This window comes from Cuculus canorus, chromosome 5, assembly GCF_017976375.1.
Source record: "Cuculus canorus isolate bCucCan1 chromosome 5, bCucCan1.pri, whole genome shotgun sequence".
NCBI classification, from domain to species: domain Eukaryota; kingdom Metazoa; phylum Chordata; class Aves; order Cuculiformes; family Cuculidae; genus Cuculus; species Cuculus canorus.
Genome location: NC_071405.1, coordinates 66,958,747 through 66,977,256, shown reverse-complemented (window position 1 = coordinate 66,977,256; position 18,510 = coordinate 66,958,747). Strand labels below are relative to the sequence as shown.

General features: G+C 40.8%; 2 protein-coding genes across 6 annotated transcripts; one reads left to right on the top strand and one right to left on the bottom strand.

Annotated features, from left to right (window-relative positions):
* The first annotated feature begins 243 nt into the window (after window positions 1–243).
* Window positions 244–6,656, top strand: TRAPPC6B (trafficking protein particle complex subunit 6B). 3 transcript variants are annotated; one of them, XM_054068007.1, is made up of 7 exons: window positions 293–448; window positions 535–602; window positions 773–784; window positions 1,860–1,977; window positions 3,112–3,195; window positions 4,197–4,290; window positions 4,904–6,656. In XM_054068007.1, the coding sequence occupies exons 1-7, from the start codon at window positions 368–370 to the stop codon at window positions 4,933–4,935; spliced, it is 489 nt and encodes a 162-aa protein (XP_053923982.1). In that variant the 5' UTR covers window positions 293–367; the 3' UTR covers window positions 4,936–6,656. The 3 variants fall into 3 exon arrangements, with proteins under 3 accessions (XP_053923981.1, XP_053923982.1, XP_053923983.1); XM_054068006.1 differs by having other exon boundaries at window positions 244–448; window positions 535–784; XM_054068008.1 differs by lacking the exon at window positions 773–784.
* Window positions 6,251–14,700, bottom strand: GEMIN2 (gem nuclear organelle associated protein 2). 3 transcript variants are annotated; one of them, XM_054068003.1, is made up of 11 exons: window positions 14,493–14,629; window positions 14,168–14,320; window positions 13,112–13,196; window positions 11,856–11,945; window positions 10,970–11,029; window positions 10,694–10,804; window positions 10,106–10,150; window positions 9,322–9,390; window positions 7,914–8,024; window positions 7,687–7,745; window positions 6,251–7,369 (listed from the first exon to the last, which is right to left on the bottom strand). In XM_054068003.1, exons 2-11 carry the CDS (start codon window positions 14,242–14,244, stop codon window positions 7,330–7,332), a joined length of 747 nt encoding a protein of 248 aa, XP_053923978.1. In that variant the 5' UTR covers window positions 14,245–14,320; window positions 14,493–14,629; the 3' UTR covers window positions 6,251–7,329. The 3 variants fall into 3 exon arrangements, with proteins under 3 accessions (XP_053923978.1, XP_053923979.1, XP_053923977.1); XM_054068004.1 differs by lacking the exon at window positions 14,168–14,320 and having other exon boundaries at window positions 7,687–7,756; window positions 14,493–14,700; XM_054068002.1 differs by lacking the exon at window positions 14,168–14,320 and having other exon boundaries at window positions 14,493–14,699.
* Between the last annotated feature and the right edge of the window lie 3,810 nt (window positions 14,701–18,510).

Here is an 18,510-nt window from a genome sequence, read left to right as displayed (position 1 = left end):
TGCCTCGACGGGGCGCCCGCACGAGGCGAAAGCGCGACGGACGCCCCGAGGGCGGCAAAGCCCGCGCTACGCATGCGCCGCCCCTCCCTTCAGCTACGGCTCCGCCCCTCGTAGCAGGAAAGCGGTGACGTCAAGGGCTCTTCCCCGCCTCAGGAGAGGCCCCTCCCCCCACCCTCGGCTCCGCCCCTCGCGGCGGGATGGCGGTGACGTCACGGGGAGCGCCACGCCTCGGCTCCGCCCCTCTCGCGGCGGGTAGCGATGACGTCACGGACAGCGTCCCTCCTTGGCTCCGCCCCCCTGCGGCGGGATAGCGGTGACGTCACGGGGCGCGCCGCGCCTCAGGAGTGGCCGCGCCGCCGTAGTGGAGATGGCGGACGAGGCGCTGTTCTTGTTGCTGCACAGCGAGATGGTGGCGGGGCTGTACCGCGCCGCCGAGCAGGGCGAGGGGGTGAGTGGGGCCGGGGCGGGCCCGGGCGCCGCTCGGCAGCGGCCGGGGGTAAAGCAGCAGCAGGGGCGGCGCCTTGTGTCTTGCAGGAGAACGGGCGCTGCACCACCAAGCTGGAGAGCATGGGCTTCCGCGTCGGGCAGGGGCTGATCGAGAGGTGAGTCCCGACCCCCGAGTTCGGGGCTGCCCCGGCCGCCGCCCGCCGGCAGCGCTGTCCGCTCGGTGCGAAGGCGCTCGCCGCCCTGGGGGCACGGAGTGCTGCGCTGCGGGTGTCCTTCTGCCGTTACACGCTCTGGCATCCTCTCTCTTGGCGTCTCGCTTTTGCAGGACAGTTTTGGAGTACGTATTTTCCCGTCGTGAAAACTGAATCGGGGTATATCAAAGGGTATAGGCGCGGGAACAAGTTGCCCTGAGAAATCGTGGATGGCCCATCCGTGGAGCTGGTCGAGACCAAGTTGGATGAGGCTACGAGCGATCTGAGCCAGCGGGAGGTGGCCCTGCCCGTGGCAGGGGCTTGAACTGGATGGTCTTTAAGGTCCCTTCCAACCCAAACCATTCTATGATTCTACTTTTAATACTCCTAATCCTTTTTAATTGCACTTTTTGTCGACCTACTTATATGTGTTTCTTACTCCGGGCGTGTTTCCTGATTTTCCTCTCTTTCTAATTTCTTTCTTCAACGTACTTTTATGATTGGGTACTCGATATCGTTTTCCTAAAGCACACTTAGTCCTTGAAAGTTCACGACAGCGCACGTTGAGTCCTGTTCCCCAGGCCCTTTGGGGATGCAAAATGCAACTTCAGTGCCCTCACCTCTAGACTGTTAACATCTAAAGTCATGCTTTCATTTAACACACTAGTGCTTTAGTGACAGGTAAAGACCCTCAAGGAGGATAAAGGGAGAGAATTCTGAGGTAAGAGAGAGAATTCTGAAGTAAGAGAGAGAATTATGAAGTAAGCAAGAGGAAAAGGTCTCTCCTTGGGAAACAGGAACAAGTTTTATGTGTTTTGTTAGTGCTTTTTTGGTATATTTGGAGGACTCCTTCCAAGCTGTTGCATAGGTGTGAGATTTTTGTTTATGTTTTATTTAGACATATAGGTGAAGATAAAACTGTTGGAGTGCTTTGCATCTTTCTGTACTTTAGCTGTCTTTAATAACATAGTGAAAGCCGTTTATTCTGCTGTAGTGTTTCAGGTATTAAAATAACACTGTTGCTCTTGAGTTATGATACTGGATGAAAGCTGAATGATGCTAGAATGATACTGTACGGTAGCTGGAAAGCTAATTTCTGGAACAAAATGTTATATACAAGTAATTTACATAGTACTACTCTTGTATTTTCTTTTTCTGATTAATTGGTCGAGTTGTCACGTGTACCTTCGTTACTGATAATATTTTTCACTTATATCTCAGGTTTACAAAAGATACTGCCAGGTTCAAGGATGAATTAGATATTATGAAGTTCATTTGCAAAGACTTTTGGACAACGGTATTCAAAAAACAAATAGATAACCTAAGGACTAATCATCAGGTACTAATGATGTAGAATAAGGTTTAATTTACAAAATCCATAATAGTGTTTTGAGTTGATAGTGCATTGTTGTTTGTCTTCATCTAGAATTATCTGAGCAGAAACCCCAAATATTCTTTATTTACATGTTTTGTTTAAAAAGCAGGTTTTTTTATGGTTCATGTTAATATGCAATTTCAGAATAAAATTTAGTAATTGCTTGTCATGACTTTATTGCCAGCCTGTTTGAAAAAAACTGAAGGCTTTGGATTTCATTTGCACGGGTATAAAATTGCAAACTGACAAGGCAGTAATGATTACAGTTGGCTAATATTTAAGCAGTAGCTTTGTAATGTGTCTCCCATTACCTTTTAGTACAAAACTAATGTGAGAAAGCGATATTGCTGTCATAACATCTATTTAAATAGAACGGCTGCTTTTAAGTAAGTTTTTGTTTTGAAGAATATCAACACTTCAGCAGTTGAGACAATTGATAGCGCTCTACTGAATACATACTTGTGTATGAAACAGCTGAAAAACTTTCCAAAATTTGCATGCTGGTGACATTGTATTGTATCTATGGTCTTTACTGAATCAACACAGTTCTTAAAGAGAGAACAAAATAATTTAAGGAGCCATTTTTACAAGTGTAAAAAAAAAAAAAAAAAAAACTTCTCACTTTGAATAACTTGGGTTTTCCTATGGCAGTTTTTTTGTTTTGTTTGGGTGTTGTTGCCTGTATCTCTACTAAAGAAGGTAATTGTCACTGAATTGGAGAATAAGAGTACCAAATTAAGATTTGAGTGTAAACATCACTATGTATTTGATGTACTAGCAAAGACTTATCTAATGTGGAGCTATTGTTTCAGAGCACTGGAGGGACTCTTCCAAGAAGAACGTAAATAAACATTTTTTTAGGATTAATTGATCATATTATCATCTAAGTTGTAAATTTGCAATTAAGTATCCTGCTTTTATTTTATATTTCATGTTTGTAAACAATATAGTTTAGACTTAAATCACATATGCCTTAATCAAAAATTCCCTTTTTCAACCTGAAAAGATTTATATTTTATCTACAAATCCTATCCCTTCATATCAAATGTTGATTACATGTTATTGGATAGTCTACTAAAATCTTTTATTTTTTAACAGGGTATTTATGTCCTTCAAGACAATAAATTTCGCCTCTTGACACAAATGTCTGCAGGAAAGCAGTATTTAGAACATGCACCAAAGGTAGTCTTCAGCTTTATCCTTGGGATCTACCAGTTTGATTTGAATTATATTTGAACTATTAATAATGTTAAATTTTGTAATTGAACAATTGCAGTCTCTCCAAAAGCTGTTTTTTAGAAACACACCTTGTTTCAGAACAGTGGATTTGATTTATGATTCAAGAAAAACTGTCGTGGAACTTGCTGTTGTCATGTTTGAGTTACTTGGTGGTAGAAGCCGGTCTGTCACTATCTGCCACTGTCACACAAATTCTTTCTCTTTGGAAAGCACGTGCTCTCAGGAGCTTCTCTAAAATTTCTGAAACATTTGGAAGGTGCTCTTTGTTACCTAGAACAAGCTTCTGAGATTATATGAGCAATCAGAAAGATATTCCATCAATTAAAAATAGTTTTGAGTGTAGATGCTGAGTTAGAGTAATAGTTGAGTAAAATCAGTAGAACTAAAAGCACTTTGGTTCAGGTGAATATAAGAAATGGGGCATTCAGTTCTGCTTTTTGGTTTCTTAGTCAGCATGGCTGAAGACTGCTGTCCTTGGCAATTTTTTTGGTGTTTGGTGAGATGTTTCTTCTGTTTTGAAGCATATATTCTGAACATCCGGCATCTTTAGCCCTTGTATTCTGAGATGCGGCCCGTGCAAGGATGCTATCTTGGACTGTTTCTCCTTCGTTGACTTTCAATGCTGGTTGCCAATTTCAGCAAAGTCTCAGGAATAGTTTCTGTTTCAGGATACTAAGTTCCTAAGGGTTTAATGGAAATGGGTAGAAAGAAATGACTCGAGATAGTGCTTCTAACCAGAGAAATCTGTTTTGTGAGCTCTGCTGTATCAAATATTGGAGCTTCTATCTATTAGAGATGTGGCAAGGTCTCTCAAGCATGGCAACAAAACCTCTATAGTTTTCTGTTGTCCAAGTGTTAAGTCTTGTTCTTGAGTACTTGGTTTCAATCTCTGGCAACAAGCTTCACCCCAACACTTACTTAAATTGTATCATCTTTGTGTTTAGTATTTAGCATTTACCTGTGGACTAATCAGAGGAGGCCTATCAAATTTGGGAATAAAGAGTATTGTAACAGCTGAAGTTTCATCAATGCCTGCATGTAAGTAGTTCTCCGAGTATTCAGTTATTAGCTCATTTAGTAACTTTCTAAGGCAGCTGAGTTCTTTGCTGTGTAAGCATTTATTAAAGTGGGATTAGTTTGACGCTGCTGGGCCGTAGGACTCAGTATGAACTTCAGCATATGGCTCGTCACCAAATTAATGGTTTAGAAAATACTGACAGAGGGTGAACCCTCCATGAGACTGAGTAGAAAGAAAAAATTAAAAAGTTGAATTTACATTTGGAATCACCAGTTGAGTAAGGATGTATATCCGGAAGGCTATTTGGACAAGCTCTCTTTCTCTCTACAGAAGTAATCAAAAAAGTTAGTAAGTGAAGTCCATTGTAACTACCCAAACTCCTTAAGTTGGAGTAAAAAATTTCCACACTTTCCACAAATTTTAAGCTTAGCTGACAAAACTGTTGTGATGGAATGACTTTGAAAAAAGCTGTGCAGTAATACTAAATTTAAATAATAGGTAGATTGTTCAAAATTAAACCGTAAGATTGAAATGTTCCTTGTGATTCCTTTTAAAAAAATGATTACTAGAAACTAATTATTTGGAAAAATAACTGATGGTGATACTTTGATCTGACCTTGCTTTTTTTTGCAGGTAAATTTCAGGTGATGATACAGAAGATGTAGAGCACGTTTAAGGGTACCTACCTTAAACATCTGTTGCGTTTGGACTCAGTATCTTGGTTGAGTTTTGTATGTCTCTTGTAAATTGTAGCAATGTACAGCACAATTCCAAAATATATAAGAAATGTTAATCAAATAACACTGTCCTTGCATCTTGGTATGAAATTTATTCTATACCAAGATATTATTGTCGCACATGATAAAAACTGTGTACTCGAAAGTTTTCAACAAAATATTTCAATTACCAAAACTGCATATATTGAAGACCAGAGGCACATTTTAAGAACAGTTAAAGCTAACCTGGAAAAAAGAAACTAATGTTGTTTGTGTCACCTAAGGTGAACCAGCTGGGAGGCAGCAGTTGCTTTTGTATTATTCTGAGGAAGCCATTAGCACATGAACCAACTGCCTTCATTAAGAGTGTTTGTTGGAGGCTTACTTCCTTTTTGGGAATGATACAGGGAAGTACAAAAGAGAACCTTCTCTATGTAGTTGAACAGTATCTCCTGCCTCTCTAAAATTAGGAGCTGTTTTTTTTGTGCCAGAGTAATTTTACAGCCAAGGCTGTCTGCTACTGACCGAAGAAGGAAACTTTTTAGCTTGTTATGCATAAACTCAATAGTAACATAATTATTTTTCATCAGTTCTGTAGTAAGTATGTGCAGGAAGATGATTAGGTCTGCAAGAAGCTATAAAGACATCTCCAGGACTTCTGAGGACATTGGGGTTTGCTAGATACTACTTGTTACAAGATATGCATAGCAATACGTATCTTGATCTAGGGAAGCATCTTGTTTAGATGCTTTAAAAGAATTTTGCTGTAGACTTTTCTGTTGGCAGGTTCAGGCCGTAGGCTTTTGAATAAATCACAATAGAAAGTTTACTGTGTTTAGAAAATACCTTGTGATGCGATTCAGTTTCCGCTTTGACACAAAATAAAAGGCTAAGTAGAAAAGCTAACATTAAAATAGCACCTTTGATTGTTTCAACTACCTCCTGTGTTGGGACAAGTGTATGTTGTGCAGTTGCGTGGTGGGCAAGAACAGTGGAAGCTGTTCTTCCCCAAAGTCTAGAGAAGGCCTGAAGTTTGTAGTGGATCAAGCCTTTTCTCGATAGCTGTTGCAAGCTGGCAAGCTCTACGTTATAAATGTGATAACCAGGGGTTTATTATACCTGAGGTGAAGATATGACCAAATTCTGATCTTTTCAGGTACTATGAATGGTAGTTCAGGTTCGTTGTAGCTGAATAACTTGACAGAAGCATCTAGAGCAGACCTAAAACTAGCATCTCGAGAATCAAGAGCTCTGGTTATTGTCATTCACTTGGATTTTCTTTTTTCCCTTGGCAGTTGACTACTACTCCAGCTGCAAAAGTGCCAGTCATTCAAAGATATATTAAAGGCTTCTCAGGAACTGGTTGTGTTTAATTTTGATTTTTAACAGCGAGGGACTTAGATTCTACAGTAAGTGGAAAGCAAATGTCAGTTAATACTGTGTATCAGTTAGTTGCTATCAGCAGAATTCATGGTTCCTTTAACACGGAATTTTAATTGTTGAAGATAATTAGAACTAGAGGGAGTCCTGTACATACCCAGCAGCTGCTGATACTCCTGATGAAGCACTCCATGTTATATATATATAAATATGTGAGCTAATATATTTGTCACGATACCCCACAGAAAATAAATTTGTTCATTCTGTTTAATAAATGCTTCTATTTAAAAGCACTGACTACAGCTGTGTAATTTTCACCAGTTTCTGCAACTGTTTACTCAAAATAGTATTACTACTCAGGAAGCAGTCATATTTTGTTTTACTAAAATAATTGCTTCAGTAAATCACTGGCTATAGTTGAACTGTTTAGCAATGCTTGAGCTCTGGGACCAAAGCTTGAAGAAACACATTTGGTCTTAGTTGTATAGATTTCCATACTAAGGATGCTTTTAAATACAACACTGCAGGAGAGAAGTCACAATGTTTAGAAACACTCTTTAAAATGCTTTTATTAATAAAAGCCCTCCATAGGTGTGGGTTAGAAAAAAGAACAGTCATTTACAATGTAACCTCAGACTTCACCTAATAGCAGTGTCCACAGGATTACTCAGATGGTTGAAATTTCTAACCAAGAATGTAGTTTGCAGAGACCGTAGCTTGAGAGATGATGCTAGATGTTTTGTTGACCATTTGATGATGACAATGATGATATTTGAGACATTAACAATCTCACGCTACAGCTCAGCTGAAATTATTCATAGCTACCCCAAATGCATGATCTTGAGGGTGTTCTGCAGGGGCTGCATAGTACTTCAGGACTGAACGGTGCAGTATCTTGCTGTTACCTCTGACAATGCTGGTTGTACCAAGGCAGCACAAAATACCTGACATTCTCAAAACAGTTTAGGAAGGCTCATCAGCCAAGTCACGTTGATCGAAATACCTAGTGGAGAGAAGTGGGATATGGTAAGAAACCTCTAATGCAGCGTACTCCTTACTTTGTTCTGAGTTGTTAAACTCTCTGCTCTCTTTTTAGTGTTTCTATCATATATACAGCTTTGCAATTCAGGGGCCTCATCTGAATAAACCAATAAGCTTACTTTACTCTTTTTTTCTTAAGTCCTTTTAGCTAAATATGTTTGCCACGTAGGCCCAGGGTACTTTACTTGACTTCCACTTTAAAAGAAGCTGTTGGGACAAGAGTAATCACACATTTATTCTGGAGATACTTAACTGTCTTAGCTATCTAAGTTGCATTACCTGCTAACTAAGCAGATTATCAGGTTCAGAGCTGATATTTGTTCTTCATTCTTGTTCTCCTGAAAGAAAACTAAACATTAGAACAGTTCTCGTTACCTGTGTCACAATAAACAAGCAAATTTAGGACACGAAAATTTACTTAGTAAGACTTCAAGAATTGAAAAATCACTCTCCTAATATTTGCTAAGTTCAGCAAGGGCCGCACCCAATGTTATATTAAATCTTACCTCTAGCACTCTAACTTCTGAGCATCGTCTTGCCAGCTGTCGAATAAGGGAGTGAGCTTCAGGTAGCAAAGGTTTTTCTAGACATGCCAACAGTGCATAAAGCCACCTACCCTGTGTGGATTGAAATAAAGTTTTAATTAACAGTGTTTCCCTGAAGTTTTGTGCAGCTTTTGTGCCATAGAGCAGGCCTGGAGCACTGGTCTCAAAACAAAGTTGCGTTTAAGTGCTACTGCCAGAACTGAAAAGTTTGAAAGCCAAATTAAGACACTACACAGTAGAATTTTGTGCCTCTAGATAAGCTTCTTGTTAGCCATACTCCTAGATTTCCTAATATTTTTGGGAATACTGGTCAAGATATAAATTGATAGAGCTTATGCTATTAAAGTCTCAGGGAAAGATTATTTATATCTAAATATTATTACTTCACTATTAATTTTTAAATTCATAAACTGTGGTGAAACATTAATGTAAAGTGAATGCATCAAGTCAGATCTTAGTTGAATTAATGCTGTTAGATCAGCTTTAAGATTTGCACCAGAATTACACATGTCCTTTGCGTTTTACTTCACTGAATTATACTGCATTCTTATAAACATCTGCTACCAGTCTAACCTCTTAATTTAATTCCAGTATCAAGTGGATTTCATAATGGGAATAAAATAAAAGTCGCTGTGCACATTCTCTGCAGCATAAGTTAATAAGAACAGAGTCCTACGGAAAAAGACGATATGTAAGGCCCTTAAGTGACTCAAATATAGTGAAACTGTGTTTGGTATTATAGAAGTACTTTTTCACTATTCTTCTTGCTTAATGGTACTGAATGAGATGAGATGCATCTACCCGCGGTCTTTTGTAGATACAATGCCATTTGTAGCTCGTCAATCTAGCTGTGCATAGTAATGTACCCTGTCAAGCAGAATTTATTAGGTTTGACTTGTCGCTACATGAATGCAGCTAAGCTTTCTGGGCAGTGCTGCATGTGGAAAGATCAACCATGTCTTTGCCAGCCAGCATACTGTCAAACATCTCCAAGCTAAAACGGAGGTGTCAGTAAATACAGTGTGCAGCACTGACAGCTTAAACTGGTCAGAAACAAAGCTGCTGCAGTTCCTTAGCATTGATGCTCATCTGACTTTGCAGATAAAGTTAGCGTGGGGAGTGATAAAAAAGGGAAGGGGGCCGGTTGGCAGTACTTGATAGATCTATATGTGTTATGTTTTGTGATTGGTGTTCCCAAAAGTTCGGTGAATTTAGTATCTAATCAAGTGAGGTTTTAAAAAAGTAACTGAATGACATATGCATCCAGAGAACTCTTTGGAAATTAAAATAATTTCATAAGAAACTATGAATGATTTATCCCTTGTTTAATGTGTCCATGTGCCAGTAGGTAGAGTACATTAAAAATTACCAGTTCTGGAGTAAATTTCTTCTCTCCAAACCAGCTTATCAAGTATTCTAAGACAGTGGTTACTGTGGCCTTCAAAAGAGGAATAGAAAGAGACAATACAGTACCTGCAATGTTTTCTTTTGCTATCCTTCTACCCAAAAGATTATATAAAAAGCAATGTCATTTTTTTAAGTACACACATTATATATTTCTACTCCACTGTGATTCTATATGGTATTTATTCCAAGTTGAAGTTATATGTAAGGGGTAAAGTAAGCGTTAAAGCAGCAGTTCCTGGAAATACATTTACATAAAATGAAGTAACTTTCTGTGTTAACAAACTTATCCATAAGTAGCTCCGGGTTAGAAAAGAGGCATGACACCAACTGGTTGTTTCTGAGTGGGAAACACAGTAGAGGTAAATGTGATTCTTCTAGTCTTATAACATACATAGGAGTTTACAATCAACTTGAAGGTCTGTACTTTAATCACTAAATAAGAAATCTTAAAAACACTGTCAAGCACTTAACTGGGCCTTCCACAGAAATTAAAACGTTAAAATGCTCTATAGAGAAATTAAAAGGACTTAAAACTCGTCACGATAAACGTTTGCTAGTAAAGCTGTTCGTAGCTGAAGCTGAGATAATGATTACATGTTTTCTTTGCAAAAGTACAATGAATAACAGATATAATAAACAACTGCCTACTCTAGCACAGAAAAATAGATAAGAGTTCTGCAACAGACCAAATACGAGAAATAATAACTTATGCAATGTCACTATTATGTTCTAAGAAGTAGCCTTACCTGGCTCATTCTGCTTACAATACTTAGCAAAGGGGGAAATCCCACCTGAAAAAGATCAAGTTGGAAAATGCAGAGACAAACATACTAACATTTTAATGTGATGCTCAGACATTTGTAGTGACTTGAAAGTCTGTTCTGAGCTTTGAAGCCTATTAAGAAATATCTTCAAGAAAGTTCAAGATAAGGTCCAGTCAAACTTGGTATCAAAGAACCTTGCTTTTACTATTATTTATTAATGATGCAACGTTAACAAATGTTTGTAGGATAGCATGTATGAGGAGAGGAACCACGTATCACCATTCAACAAAACAGTAAATCAGACTACGCAAAAGCTTTCAGTTCAGTTAGCAACAAAATAGTGTTCTTTAGCAGCTAACAGATGAGGGAACTCCAAGTTTTTCACTAAAGGGATAGATTGTTGTCTACTTCACTCAGTTTCCACTTCAAAGGGAATTAAAATGGGACTTTCTGGGCTCACCAGAAAGCCTACTTCCTATTTAGCATAAAGTGGTAATAAACAGTAGGATTGTTTCTAGCAGCTATTCTTGAAAATAGCAGGTGAAAATTAGATAGAAGACTTATGCTCACCTTTATGTAATCAATTCCTAGATTTTCATTATCAGATAGTGCATCTATTTCTGAGTATACTCTTTCACCCAGGCAGAACTTCTTCCAGCCTTCTTCATCCTCTGATTTTGGCTGAAGTAAACAAAAATAAATGAAAACTGTGAAATATCGCTACCTTGGAGACAATGAAGAAAAGACTTAATAATATTCACAAACTGTTACATTAAACTCTAAAGCAAGATTAACCAAGATTAATGAGGTGGAAAAAACCTCCGCACTGCTACAAATTCTACTCACCATAGTAACATTATTGTCCAAATTTTGCGACCGCCAGTGATTTCTGTGCTTGTTCAGGCTCTGAGTAATTAAAACAAAACCAAATCACACTTCAGCTTTGCAGTTATTTCTTCCTAGCCATAATTCATAGAATAAAAGAATTGCTTAGTTGGAAAAGACCTTTGAGATCATCAAGTCCAACCGTACCTGCCCACTACTAAACCATATGTATGAGCACTTCATCTACCAGTCTTTTAAACTCCAGGGATGGTAAATCAATCACCTCCCTGGGCAGTTTCTGCCAGTGCCGGATAACTCTTTTAGCGAAGAAATTTTTCCTAACATCTAATCTGAACCTCCCCTGGCCCAGCTTGAGGCCATGCCCTTTCATCCTATCATCTGTCACTTGGGAGAAGAGACAAGCACCCTCCTCGCTACAACCTCCTGTAGTTGTACACAGTGATGAGGTCTCTCCTCAGCCTCCTTTTCTCCAGGCTAAACAACCCCAGTGTCCTCAGCTGCTTCTCATAAGACTTGTTAAGGCCTTGGTTAAACCTCATCCCGCCCATCGATACAGCCTGTTCAGATCCCTTTGGAGCCTCCTTACCCTCAAGCACATTGACACTTCCTCCCTCAGCTACTCTCTATCACTTAATCTAAATATTGACAGATTTTTTTTGTTGAAAGAGAATTTTTTAAAAAACATGACTTTTGAGTTTTGTCAGAAGTTTAAAAGCCACACAGTATATACTCAATTCATTTTCAAGAACTTAAAACATTTGCCTATAAACATCTGTCCTACCATAAATTCATAATATTTCTACACTAGATACAAGGTTGTCCCCTGTAAAGCACAGATGTGCACTATCGAGACAGTGCAAGTCATTTCATGGACACCATTTTGTACCTGACGAACGGCTGAGAAATTGGCCACTTGCTGCTGCTGCCACTTGAGTGTGGGAGAGTATCCTTCCGGAGCAGGCTGGCATCCAGAAATCTAAGAAAACACTAGCAGTAATTATAGTGTAAAGAAAGCTTTATAAGAAGAATCCTTAAGAACAAAAGAATCAGTTAATGTTTACTATCAGGTAAATAATATCCTTTAAACCTTCATTTAAGAAAGCTAATTTCATGACCATAACAAGACTGACTTAACAGTTGGTTTAGACAAAATGTCTCCTGTTTGACTCTTCTCGCATGCAAATACGACAGAAACCTAAGTATTCAAAATACAGTGTCAAAGAATTAAGAGTCTTCTTTTTAGCAATTGCTGTGCCTCATTATCTCTGTTTGTAAAAACCAAAGTGTTGTTTCCTTATCTTGGACAGCTGCTATGAATCTTGAGTTTTCTACTTGCCAAGATAATAAGCTGAGGAAGAAGGCAGACCATAAAACTATCTTTTAGGAAATTAACTCTGACAGTTAATTAGATACAACCTCTTTAAAGAGGAAGAGTTATTAAAAAAAATAAAAAGGTCTTTCTACAAATGTTTAAGATGCCACTACAATGAGAAGAAGAAACTGAAGAGAATGGTCATAAGAGCTACATGGTCTTATCTCAATACTAGAAACTTTCCTTCAGCAATCTAATAGTGAAATTTCAGATTACACAGTTTTCACTAAAGAAAGGCAAACTTGGTCTCCTGAACTATGGGAAAGTAGACTAAAAACCAAGCTGGCAGGGTATTGTGTCAACAGAAAAATCTGCTTGGGCAGTAAGGAAAAATTCCTATAAAATATTCCACCAAAAAGGAAAGAAGCAGTGCTAAAATTTAATGTCTCTTTAGCAAAGCTTTGCTGCACTTACTACCCTTACCCTAGAAACATATTTAAACCTAAACATAGGCACAGACATATCTTTCTTGCAAAGTTTATTCAGGCTTTATGATTAAATACTTCTAAAATTTAATGCAACATTTGATTTTCTCAGACAGTAGAACAGTCTGCTGTGTATCAACCAGTACGGATATTATCAGTTTAAATTGGACATAAAGACTGCTGTTAGCCAGCAGCTGAACAGGCATTTCTTCAAACCCAGATATTTAAAATCCAGCAGTAACATTTACTTATGCCAACCACTCACCAAAACATTATGATATTAACACCTTTCCCCTTAGATATTTTTTCTCCCAAAGCAAAACATGTAGGAGCTCTCAAACTTACTGAGACGTTTACTGTTCGCTTCTTGCTCAGCTTTTTGGGATCAATTTTTGCCACAACCACATCTGGGCATCGAGCTGCTTCAATCCTACAAAAGAAAATCAAGTGGTGACACTTTTTCCTTTTGGTGACAGGTGGTTCTGTGCCGGGTGTCTCTGCAACACCTGCACCCTGCAGAAACATTCAGGTGTGTAACACCCCAGCTGTAACAGCAATTCTTACACAAGGTTCAACTCGAGAGCTGCAGAGGAAGTGTTCTCCCTCTTCCTTCCTCCTGGAATCATCGAATGGTTTGGGTTGGAAGGGAACTTAAAAGCCCATCTAGTTCCAAACCTCTGCCATGGACAGGGACACCTCCCACCGTCTCAGGCTGCCCAAGGCCCATCCAACCTGGCCTTGAACACCTCCAGGGATGGGGCAGCCACAGCTTCCCTGGGCAACCTGGGCCAGTACCTCACCACCCTCAATCGTGAAGAAATTCCTCCTTATGTCTCATCTAAATCCGCCCCTCTCCAGTTTAGAGCTGTTGCTCCTAGTTGTATCTCTACATGCTTTTGTAAAAATCCCTCCCCAGCTTTCTTGTAGCCCCTTCAGGTACTGGAAGGTCACTATAAGATCTCCTCGGAGCCTTTTCCTCTCCACGCTGAACAAGCCCAACTCTCTCAGCCTGTCCTTGTAGGGAAGGTGCTCCAGCCCTCTGATCATCTTTGTAGCCTCCTCTGGACCTGCTCCAACAGCTCCATCTCCTTCTTACACTGGGGATCCAAGAAGTGGACACAATACTCCAAGTGAGGTCTCCCAAGAGAGGAACAGAGGGGCAGAATCCCCTCCCTCCCTTCTGGCCCCGCTGCTTTGGATGCAGCCCAGGGCATGGTTGGTTTCTGGGCTGTGAGCGCACATTGGTGGCTCATGTCATCTTTCCCATCAACCAGCACCCCAAGTCCTTCTCTGCAGGGCTGCTCTCTATCATGTCATCTCCCATCCTACACTGAAATGGGAGATTGCCCCGACCCAGGTGTAGGACCTTGGCCTTGTTGGACCTCATGGGGTTCAACCCACCCTGTCCAGATCCCTCTGGATAACATCTGCACCTCAGACAGGGACGAAATCTCAGATAAGGAACAGGGGAGCACCATCACTCCTGGGTGTCCATAGGTGAAACACGAAATACGAATGGACGAGCTTTAAAGAACCACTCACAAAACCTATGGTCTGTTAGGGGAATGGAATGAAAAGTAATAATAAAAGCGGTTATGAAAGGTTCGCAGAGACTCCCCACGGCGGGCGGAGCACCGGGCGGCCGCTGCCGAGGAGGGCCCCAGCGCCGCCCGCAGCGGCCCCGCAGCGGGGAAACGGCTCCGGGCCCGGCCCGGCCGCCACTCACTGCACGCGCTTCAAGTACTCCTGCGGCGTCCTGGGCGGCACCGTGGGGTCGAAGTCCTCGGCCAGGTCGCAGTCGTCCACGGGCAGCAGGCGCGGCATCAGCTCCTCCCCGCCCGGCTCCATGGCCCGCGCTGCGCCCGCCCCGGGGCGGCGCCGTCACCGGCAGCGCCCGCGCCACAGGGCGGGGAGCTCCGACCTGGAAGCGATACCGGGAACGCGCCCCCTGCCAAAGGTCGAGCCCTGGAGGCGTGACCCGGCCTGGGAAGGCGGGGGCGGGGATGGGAAACGGCCGCCGCGGGGACCGCCGCGAACCTTTAACAACCGCTTTTATTATTATTTTTTATTCCGTTCCCCTAACAAAGCATAGTTTTTGTGAGTGGTTTTTCAAAGCTGGTCCATTCGTCTTTTCTGTTTTACCCATGGATACCCAGCAATGGTCATACTCCCCCTCTTCCCTTGAAACGCTCTGAGAGTAGATGTCATCCAGGCCTGGACAAGCTGGAGAAGTGGGCTGTGAGAACCCCATGAGGTTCAACAAGGCCAAGGTCCTACACCTGGGTCGGGGCAATCCCCGATATCAGCGCAGGAAGGGGGATGATGTGATGGAGAGCAGTCCTGCAGAGAAGGACTTGGGGTGCTGGTCCATGAGAGGCTCGACATGAGCCGGCAACACGTGCTCGCAGCCCAGAAGGCCAACCGTGTCCAGGGCTGCATCAGAAGAAGCGTGGCCAACAGGGAGGGAGGGAGGGGATTCTGCCCCTCTGTTTCTCTCTTGTGAGACCTCACCTGGAGTATTGTGTCCAGTTCTGGAATCCTCAACATAAGAAGGAGATAGAGCTGTTGGAGTGGGTCCAGAGGAGGCTACAAAGATGATCAGAGGACAAGAGCACCTTCCATACAAGGACAGGCTGAGAGAGTTGGGGTTGTTCAGCCTGGAGAAGAGAAGAGAAGGCTCCGAGGAGTCCTTATAGCAACTTTCCAGTATCTGAAGGCCTCATACAAGAAAGCTGGGGAGAGACTGTTTACAAAGGCTTGTAGTGATAGGACATGGGGGGGTGGGTATAAAATGGAGAGGGGCAGATTTAGACTGGACGTAAGGAGGAATTTCTTTACAGTGAGAGTGGTGAGGCACTGGCCCAGGTTGCCCAGGGAAGTTGTGGCTGCCCCATCCCTGGAGGTGTTCAAGGCCACGTTGGATGGGCCTTGGGCAGCCTGAGCCAGTGGGATGTTCCTGTCCATGGCAGCGGGGTTGCAACTAGATGGGCTTTTAAGTTCTCTTCCAACCCAAACTATTCTATGATTATGATTCTATGATTCTATGATCTGTGACTGGAATGAGTTCCAGAAAAGTTAATTGCTATAAGCAGAAGGGTCAACGCTTGAGTTTTTCCCTTGTCACTGTACGGGTTTATCTAAATACCGTTATATGGGAACATCCACAGGCCAAGTCAAAAACAAAGACAGCATCGGCTGTTCCTTTGTTTAGACAGAAAGTGGAAGGATAATGCTGTAATAATATTGGGTATTATGAAATTCCCGTTAGGCAAAATATCAGTTTGTACGTTATTTTTCCTATTGGTTCTTCTGCATGCAGAGTCAGTTTAGTACTATCCACAGTCCATCCAATACCTCAAAGTGGCTTTAAATACTTAAGACACAAGTTAAAAAAAAACTGCCTTTTTTTTCCTGCAAGGCTGTATTTTAACAGTCCTGAACAAACAGCCACCTAACTCCTCCTCTTCTCCACTAGGTTTTGTTTGTTTTAAGGTGTTTCCAAAAGCTCCTACGTGTAACAGGGAGTTTTAATTCTGAAACCCGGATCTCACATCCTAGTTGAGTACACAGCGACTGCAGTCACCGGTAGAAATAAGACCTGCTTAGCTAAAACTGCGGCAGTATCTCTAGCAAGGCTGACCAGTGGTCAAGACAAAAAATTTGGTGAGTCCAGCTCTGAAAAGTTCTTTTCTAGTACTGTGGTATTATAATATTCAGAACTGATTTTTTTTTCTGTTTGTTGTTAAGAACTATGCACAGAAAGGGAATCCATAGTTATAGATACACTTTAAATATACTATCTTGACATTACATTTTCCGGAACTTACCATTGATACTTTTAAATTAAAGTGACATTTTTTATTATTACAGGTAGCCTTCCATGTATAATAAATTGTTCCTAACTAGTTTTACCAAAACTGTTGATGTAGTGGCAAGCAAATATGACTCGGGGGAGGAAGAGGAAAAAGAAACTGGAAATGAATATTCTTTCTCCTCAACTGCTGAGGGATTACAGAAGACTACTTTTCCAAAGAAAGGGTAAGTTGCCATCAGTGGATATGCACTGCTGACAAAAAAATATGTAATACATAAACTAACAATTCTGCATTAAGAAAAAATAAATGCTTTCATTGTACATTCTAATACTGGGAGATAATAAAATATTATTTTATAATGGGTATACACCATGTTGGGATCCAGTTTTCTGCTCTATTTTTGCTTCTCCTTGCTTTTCTCTGTGGTTTGCACCATCATAACAGCTGCAAGACATTTCTTGAACTTTAAAGCATCAGATTGAGTCATTATGTAATTACATTTAATGGTGCTAATAAGCGTTTAAAAATACTGTATACCTTTTATTTGTCGTGAACTTTGAGAATAGCGTACTTTCCTGTTCCTCCTTCTTCCAAGGGCCTTTAGATGTCAGTTGCCTTTTTTTTCCTCTTGTTGTCTGTAGAGTTCATTCCAGAGTTCTGACTTGGGGAATTGTTTCTTTTCAGTGGAACTTTCTGAAAATGTTTCACAAAGTTCTTGGGTACTTTTGAAATTACAACACAGTTGCTTTCTGTGCAGCTGTTTGAGGCTTGCACTGTTATGTTTTTTTTTTCGGTTTGTTTTCAACAAACTGAGGAGGTTACACGTCCTTGGCAAACTTCTGCTTCATATTCGCACAGCTGGCAGTGAGATTTGTGGATGTGGAAATTCAAAATCTCTCCCTTTAAGTTCTGCTGTTGTTTACCTGCTCATGTTTTTAAACTGAAGAGGACTGGCAAACAATACTGGAGATAGTAATGGCATAGAAATTCTACCTAACTATCTTTTATATATTAGATATTATATATAATATAGATAGAGATCTGTTACATTTGACGTTTAAGAAAAAGAAAAGGATGCTTTAGTCATTTATATCTGGTTGGTGGCCATAGCACGGTTTCAGAGTTACAGTGAAGGAGGACGTGGCAGTCAGCAGAATGTTTTTCAGTCCTCTCTGCGTCTGGATTGGTTGCACTGAGATATCTCGGGAAAGACAGCCTTTTGTGGCAGGCTTGTTTAAAACAATTTCTGTAGTGCTCTGAAACTGAAGCATCACTTTAATCCGGCTCGGGGGAAAAAATATAACCACTCTAACACAAAATATGAACAAAAGTACACAGTTATGGCTATGTGGAAGTTATTTTGAGGATAGTGAATAAACATATTTCCAAATATTGTGAGAATTGATAAGTTTTGCTGCAGCTGATTTGTATGTTTAATTCTCTTGTAATAGTAATCAGTCTTGCATCAACAGATAACATGCAGACAATTTCCAAACATGGATGAATAACCTGAGAGAATAAACACTCTTAGATTTGCAAGAATTTATTGATACGGTTAATTGTTTTGTAAGATGTAGCTGTTTTAGATCAAGAGGCAACCTGTCTTAGGGCTGCAAGAATTTATTGATGTGCTTAGTTGACTTGTGAGATGTAGTTATCTTAGGTCAGGAAAGAACCTGAAGGAAGCCTCCAGACATGGTTGGATAATATCCCCCCCCCCCCCCCCAAAAAAAAATAATATTATTTGAAGACTTACATGGTTCTTTCTCTAAAACTAGTATATATACCCGCTGCTTTGGTAAGATGGGATACCTTATTTAGAAGGTGTGAGAATTAATTGATAAGTTTTGCTGCAGCTGGTTTGTATGTTGAGGCTCTGGAGCGTGTCCAGAGACGAGCAATGAAACTGGTGAGGGGGCTGGAGAATAA

Excerpts from the sequence above, each read along its gene's own strand:
- TRAPPC6B (XM_054068006.1), top strand. The coding sequence starts at position 259 with ATGACGTCACGGACAGCGTCCCTCCTTGGCTCCGCCCCCCTGCGGCGG. Across the intron at positions 785-1,859 it reads TTTTGCAGGACAGTTTTGGA|GTTTACAAAAGATACTGCCA; the intron begins GTACGTATTTTC and ends CTTATATCTCAG. Across the intron at positions 3,196-4,196 it reads ATTTAGAACATGCACCAAAG|TATTTAGCATTTACCTGTGG; the intron begins GTAGTCTTCAGC and ends CTTTGTGTTTAG.
- GEMIN2 (XM_054068002.1), bottom strand. The coding sequence starts at position 14,614 with ATGGAGCCGGGCGGGGAGGAGCTGATGCCGCGCCTGCTGCCCGTGGAC. Across the intron at positions 13,197-14,492 it reads GAGTACTTGAAGCGCGTGCA|GATTGAAGCAGCTCGATGCC; the intron begins GTGAGTGGCGGC and ends TTTCTTTTGTAG. Across the intron at positions 10,151-10,693 it reads TAGGAATTGATTACATAAAG|GTGGGATTTCCCCCTTTGCT; the intron begins GTGAGCATAAGT and ends GATCTTTTTCAG.